This window comes from Cyprinodon variegatus, unplaced genomic scaffold (assembly GCF_000732505.1).
Source record: "Cyprinodon variegatus isolate N-32 unplaced genomic scaffold, C_variegatus-1.0 Scaffold572, whole genome shotgun sequence".
NCBI lineage: Eukaryota > Metazoa > Chordata > Actinopteri > Cyprinodontiformes > Cyprinodontidae > Cyprinodon > Cyprinodon variegatus.
This window is the reverse complement of record NW_015151025.1, coordinates 314,405-321,988: the sequence shown is the minus strand read 5'-3', so window position 1 is coordinate 321,988 and position 7,584 is coordinate 314,405. Positions and strand designations below refer to the sequence as shown.

Sequence of the window (7,584 nt, the reverse complement as noted above, 5' to 3'; positions counted from 1 at the left end):
GGGCCCAAAACAGGGGGATGAATCACCTGGACCAACACAGGTAAGGGGAGATGGCGTTCCGGAGCTCAAGCAGAAGCAGCAGGGAATCAGTGTGAGAACAGCTTCATATGGGTTCACCATCAACCAACATAACAACATTCTTCAAAATCTCCTTTTAATACACACTCGTACTGTATGAGCTGCAGGTGGAGTGACTTGCTTCTAAGTAAAAACAAAAGTAGCCATTTAGTGAAAGCTAGGTTTGAATAAAAGCTGACGGATTGCCAGCGGTGTTTGTTACTTAAGTAGAAGTATAGATACTGCAGTTGAAGTATCAACTTGAGCTCTTTACTCAAGTAAAAGTGAAAAAACATGTGCTGCAAAAAACTACTTAAAGCATAAAAGTATAAAGTAACCTTTAAAAAAAACCAACCAGATGCCACTATATGAATTGAAATTGATATTTTTTTTTGCACAAATGCCTATTTGCACTGAACCACTGCAACTTGCACACTGTCTCTATCCTCTGCACTGTTCACACTTTGACCACTGCTGCACTTTTTGTATTCTTCTATAACTTGTGCCATTTGAAATATCAATGCAACGTTCATAAGCTGTATGTAACGCAATTTCGTTCTGTATGCACCCTGTGCATACAAAATGACAAATAAAGAAGTCTAAGTCTAAGTGAAAGCTCAATTTTTCGACTATTTCTAAAAATTCTTTGAGATAGGGCCAAGGATCAGGGAGGTCTTGTTGGTCTCCATCTACCGATACGCTCTTGCCTGTGTCCGACCTTTCAGACATTTCAACATCTTTGTCTGAATCCGACATTGTAGCATGGCATAGACAATTCACGTTTGCAGTTTGAAGAACACCTGCTTGCTTCTGATGATTTCCTTTACCTAACCAATGAGTGTTTGCGTTATATGACTCATCCAATTACACTAGTTTTCACTAGATGTGGATGGCGACAATGATCTGCATTGGATGGAGCACATGACGTGAAATAAATATCTATAAACATTAAACCGAAGCCGAGTAACGTTCATCTTAAAATTTTCAGGAATAGAAAGTACAGATACCTGTGTGAAAATGTAATGAGTAGAAGAAAAATAAGTATACAGGTCCTTCTCAAGATATTAGCATATTGTGATATAGTTCATTATTTTCCATAATGTAATGATAAAGCTTGAACATTCATATATTTTAGATTCATTGCACACTAACTGAAATATTTCAGGTCTTTTATTGTCTTAATACGGATTATTTCGGCATACAGCTCATGAAAACCCAAAATTGGCATATTTCATCCGACCAATAAAAGAAAAGTGTTCTTAATACAAAAAAAGTCAACCTTCAAATACTTATGTACAGTTATGCACTCAATACTTGGTTGGGAATCCTTTTGCAGAGATGACTGCTTCAATGTGGCGTGGCATGGAGACAATCAGCCTGTGGCACTGCTGAGGTGTTATGGAGGCCCAGGATGGGTTAGAGTTTGGCGACATTTAGGTCACTCAGAGCGTTGGGTCTTGAGTCTCTCAACTTTCTCTGCACAATATCCCACATATTCTCTATGGGGTTCAGGTCAGGAGAGTTGACAGGCCAATTGAGCACAGTGATACATGGTCAGTAAACCATTTACCAGTGGTTTTGGCTCTGTGAGCAGCTGCCAGTTCGTGCTGAAAAATGGAATCTTTATCTTCATAAAACTTTACAGCAGATGGAAGCTTGAAGTGCTCCAAGATCTCCTGATAGCTGCATTGGCTCTGCCCTCCATAAAACACAGTGGAACAACACCAGCAGCTGACATGGCACCCCAGACCATCACTGACTGTGGGGACTTGATGCTGGACTTCTGGCATTTGGCATTTCCTTCTCCCCAGTCTTCCTCCAGACTCTGGCACCTTGATTTCCAAATGACATGCAAAATATGTTTTCATCCAAAAAAAGTACTTTGGACCACTGAGCAACAGTCCAGTGCTGCTTCTCTGTAGCTCAGGTCAGGCACCTCTGTTTCTGGTTCAAAAGTGGCTTGACCTGGGGAATGCGACACCTGTAGCCCATATCCTGCACACACCTGTGTATGGTGGCTCTGGATGTTTCTACTCCAGACTCAGTCCACTGCTTCCGCAGGTCCCCAAAGGTCTGGAATCGGCCCTCCTCCACAATCTTCCTCAGTGTCCGGTTACCTCTTCTCATTGTGCATCGTTTTCTGCAACACTTTTTCCTTCCCACAGACTTCCCACTGAGGTGCCTTGATACAGCACTCTGGGAACAGCCTATTGGTTCAGAAATATCTTTCTGTGTCAGACCCTCTTGCTTGAGGGAGTCAATGATGGCCTTCTGGACAGCAGTCAGTACAGTAGTCTTACCCATGATTGGGGTTTTGAGTGATGAACCAGGCTGGAAGTTTTAAAGGCCTCAGGATTCTTTTGCAGGTGTTTAGAGTTAATTTGTTGAGTCAGACGATTAGGTGCATAGTTCTGTTAGGTTTATTATTTATACATCAGGTGCACTGTTAATTTGTTTGTCAGATTAGACAGAGCAGAAGGCCTTCCTTCACATTGTGGATGTCGCGGTGTGTACGGAGGTCATCTAATCAAGACAGCCTTCGTGTCTCTAAGAGTACACAGAATATGGGCACATCTTGGAGCCGGTCTGATAGGAGAGCTGCAGTATCTGCAACCCTGAAACAGAGAGGCAACCTGCATGGAGTTCAAGACATGGATGGCGTGTCAGTTTCTGATACGGAAAGCTAAACATCCACATGATGCAACACATAGACNGGCAAATTGTCAGCAAGAATCACTTTTTATTTCAAATACTATAAATACTATACTAAAATACTATAAATAAATATAAATAAATCTTGCTCTTGCACAAAGTTCTCACATTCTTTCACCTAAAACTTTCCCATGTTAATGTTTTTATTGGGATTTTTGGTGGTAAACCGACAGAGTGATGCGTCACTGTAAAGAGGAAGGATAATGTCAGCCTCTCGCATGAAATCCTGATGGTGGAATGTGACAGAATGGGAAAGCTTTTCAGAGCCATGAAGACTTGTCTGTTGATGTTCATCTACCTGTTCTTGCAGCTCCAGCTGATGGTCTGCTCCTGAAGACATACAACAATTCCCAAGAAAAAGTTTTGCACTTTTTTTCCCTAGGATAAATGTGATGAGACCTTTGTATTTTCAATCTTGAAATTTTCTTCTTCTTTTTGACCATGAAGAGCTTAAATACATATTTGAGAAAAGGCTTGAATCTACTAGAAGCTCTGTCTCAAAGTGAGCTCTCTCTTTCACTAAGTCCTCTTGACGTCCTACCTATAAACACTATCCTGCATGTTCACTTTTTTTCCCTGAAATCCAAAATAATAATAACAAAACTGACTAAAACATAAAGAAGGGGTAGGAGTGAACAGGACAGTAGAAAGTAGAGGAACAATTGTTCTAATCTCTCCAACAATAACAATGGTAGTTTTGTTTTAAAACCAGCTTGTTCATCATTTATTAAAGTTACTCAGAGTAGATGATAACTCAATCATTGTTCTAAAATAAGAGTAGCCATATTTTATAGATATGTCTATACCATGTCGCCATCTGCTGGCAGCTTTTACTCACACGTCCACTAATTTGATTGATTGATTCATTGATTTATTGGCAGCTTGTGCAGCTTTACCTTCTGCTTCAGTGAACAATGTTTATTCTGAACACAAGCTTGATTAAAGGTTAAATTACTGACTGTTAAGGGCTACTGTTTTTCAATTTAAGACCTTTTATTTTTACATGTTGTCTTTCTTACTGCTATATACAGTATACTAAGTATGGGAGCCGAGCATGTATATATTGTCGTACTGTAAATAGAAGTGATCCTGCTTGATTTGCTGTAGAAGGACATGGGCCCATTTATTTTTANATCCTGCTTGATTTGCTGTAGAAGGACATGGGCACATTTATTTTTATTTATTTCATCTGCCTTTACAAACTGAAATTGTTTAAATTTAAGATATCGTTCACAGGGTCAAGTAATTCATATGTGTATGCTTTTGAGAAAATAAAGTACCTGGGTAATGTTAATAGATGAGAAATGGAAGGAACTAAGGTGTAAATCTTTGAACCCTCTTAGTAACATATATTTTTTTCACTTTTACACTTGTAAAAAGTCCCACATCTTGGGACTTTTCTTCTTTCGTTTCACATCTCAGCTGGGTAAAGGCTCGCTTGGTTGGCTCCACTTTCTTGTTTATTCATTGTAATATGCGCAGTATCATACCTCTGATCATATGGGCATCTCTTAAATACAGGATGACATCATTTAAATGAAAAAAAAAAATCCCTTGGTTTTAAAAAGTGAGCTACTGGCATATAAAAAAATCATTAAGTGGTAGTGTGGGACAAACTCCCTTTAAAGATACAGTATGTAATAATTAATGGGATTTACTGACATAAATGTAATATATTATCCAAATGTATGTTATTTATTATCACCTATAAACTAAAAGTCTCAGTCTTTATTTTTGCCTAGCCTTGGAATTTGCTATTTATAATTACACAGGAGTGGGTTTGAATTGTGGAGGCAGACATCTTTACGCTACGGCAGCACAGAGCAGACACACAGTGGCTGTAGAGATCGCCATTACAATGCATCAGTGGGAAGTGATAGGCCAGACAAATGTGATAGATATATAATCAGATATACAATCCTACACAGACTTATAAAACTGGAAACCGCCTGGTTATTATGAAGACGACCATTTTAAGAGCCAGTTGTTGCATTTCTTGGGGTTTTGTTCTGAGCGGACTTGCATCTTTCTCCTGCCCTCGGTCCGTGTTTGTTTTGTTTTAGTCAGGGGGCCCAAAACAGGGGGATGAATCACCTGGACCAACACAGGTAAGGGGAGATGGCGTTCCGGAGCTCAAGCAGAAGCAGCAGGGAATCAGTGTGANTTGAGACCTTTTTCAAGATATGCTAATTTTGTGAGATAGGAATTTTGGGTTTTCATGAGCTGTATGCCAAAATAATCCCTATTAAGACAATAAAAGACCTGAAATATTTCAGTTAGTGTGCAATGAATCTAAAATATATGAATGTTCAAGTCTTATCAATACATTATGGAAAATAATAAACTTTATGACAATATGCTAATATTTTGAGAAGGACCTGTAGATACCTAAAAAGCGTACTTAAGTAGAGTAACAAAGTGTGTGTACATTGTTAGTTGACACCTATGCTGATTGCACAAGACTCATAAATCAGTTCTGAAGCATTCGTAAAATTTGTTTGTACCTCAAAGATATTTCTGCTAAATCAGCGGTCCCCAACCACCGGGCCATGGACCGGTACCGGTCCGTCGGTCGTTTGGTACCGGGCCGCACAGAATAATTTATCGACGATCAGAGTGTAAGTGATGTTTTATATTGAAAAATATCAAAAATTGCGGTATTCTCTCCCAATTACATCAGTCGGTGCATCTGTGCCTCTTGACACAAGTTAATTCAGTTCAAGACTCATCCTATCTTTAACATCCTATCTTTGTGAAGCGGGATTTTCTGCGGTTACAGCGACAAACAAAGCTACATCAGGAGCACACTTTGTGTGTCATTGTCTCTGATTACGCCTCGATGGGACCGGCTTGTTTTATTTTTATGCTGTTTGTATTTGATTTAATGCCAGTCGTATCATTTTACTTGATCCCACGAAAATATTGTCTGACATATAGCGGTCCATGTTGCAAAAAAGGTTGGGGACCGCTATCCTAAATCACGTGTACGAATGATCAAATGATTTAAGAACACATTGTTTTGTACAAATGGTTTTTGCATGTGGTCCAATATAGCTAAAAAAAAAAAAAATAAATATTGTGGTTGTGCACATTTTGGGTGATGTAAGTAAAGGTCATCTACTGTTGGTTACCGACCCCAGATGGGATTTCTGTGCACTGCATCTGATTGTATACATCACGTTTTTCTTTTAACCCTTTACAGCGCAAGTAACATCATAATAACATAAGTAAAATGATATTAAAACACATAATTTCCATGCTAATTCAAAGAAAAATGGCTCTTAAAACATATTTTTGGTTCTTTTGATATAAATCTTTTCCATCTTATAAAAAAAAAAAACATTAAAGCTTTTAATACTGGTATTAATTATAGTAAATTATTTAGCTGTTTATATACACTTTAAGAGCCGCTGGAGAGAATCCATGAGCCACATGTGACTCTGGAGCCGCAGGTTGCAGACTCCTGCTCTAAGGTAACAAAAAAATATGTGTTCTTTACTAATTTCTTATAGAAGCAATTTTGCTGGATTCCAATAACACTATTGGCATTAAATTATGATTTTCAAATTATTTCCCTGAGTGCCCTTTAAAGGGTTAAGAACAAAAAATAACACTAATCATGTAAAAAACAAAAAACAAAAACTTGTCTATTACATATGATACATTTGATGTTACAGGGTCAAAAAAAGAATAAGTACAAAAATTACGCATTGAGTTAAAATTTGCCCTCAATTAAACTGACTTTCGAGCTCCATAAAATTTGTGAGGTCAATTTATTTACAATGTTGTAAACCATCTTTATGCAGCACATGGTTGCAGTCGGTCCATCATCAGTTGTGGCTTCCAGGTTTGGGTTTGTTCCTGAGGTAAGGTCCGGTGTTTTTCACTATTTTAACCATTTATACACACTGATTTTTGTCATTGTAGACAGACGCTGCCCCGATGAACATTCTAGATAAAACATCTTGCAACATGTAACCACCATTAATCTCAGATACACAGATTGTTGTCTGAAAATGTTTAAGTATAAATATCTCAATGTCAGGTTTTCTTTCTTTGATTATTGAAGGAGGCTAATAATATGGCATTAAACTAATGAACACACCTGACTTCATCAAATGCAAGGTCCAAATGTGGTCAAGTCTTCTGTGCAAGTTTGTCTGATGGTCACATCAAAAACCTTGCTATATTACATGGTTCCTCTCCATCATTGTCCTCATCAAGCTGTTTAGGATGTCAGATTTTCTCAAAGTCCTCATGAAGCATCTCTTCAATCTCTCTGTCCCAGGCCTCATCCTGGATCTCATTCTCTGCCAACACGTCGTACTCCTCCAGCTCCTCCTGCAGCTCTCTCTCCCATTTAGGAATATCATCTGGGGACAGAAAGCTTTAATATTTAAAAATATAAAATAAGAAATTAGAAATGTGTTCTACTCTAGTTGAAGGCAAATATTTACCCTGCTTTTCCTGCGGATGTTCTTTTTTGTCTAAGACCAGAAGCTCTGTACGTTTGGCCAGATCCTCTTTATTTATTGCTGAGGATTTCAAAGCACTGCTTATAAATTCAGACCCAGGTGAACTGATGGAGACCTTCGCTTCATCCTTAACAGTAAAACAGATGTGGAAAATGTGACATTTAGTTTTTCCTGTAGAAAGGAAGAGTTATGGTCACGTTAAAGCTATTAAAACATTTGTGTTACCTTATGTTGTCTGGGTTTTTGTGTGACTGGAGGGCACTGACGTTTAACTGGATCTAAAAAATATGAAATCATTTTGTAAGGACTTTGATTTCTGCATGTGGAGGCTGGAGCCCCA

General features: G+C 38.3%; 1 protein-coding gene across 1 annotated transcript; it reads right to left on the bottom strand.

The window, feature by feature from the left end:
- Positions 1-6,143: 6,143 nt before the first annotated feature.
- On the bottom strand, positions 6,144-7,541 carry LOC107095776 (synapse-associated protein 1-like). The gene is made up of 3 exons (XM_015392066.1): positions 7,470-7,541; positions 7,227-7,371; positions 6,144-7,142 (listed from the first exon to the last, which is right to left on the bottom strand). Exons 1-3 carry the CDS (start codon positions 7,539-7,541, stop codon positions 7,006-7,008), a joined length of 354 nt encoding a protein of 117 aa, XP_015247552.1. The 3' UTR covers positions 6,144-7,005.
- Between the last annotated feature and the right edge of the window lie 43 nt (positions 7,542-7,584).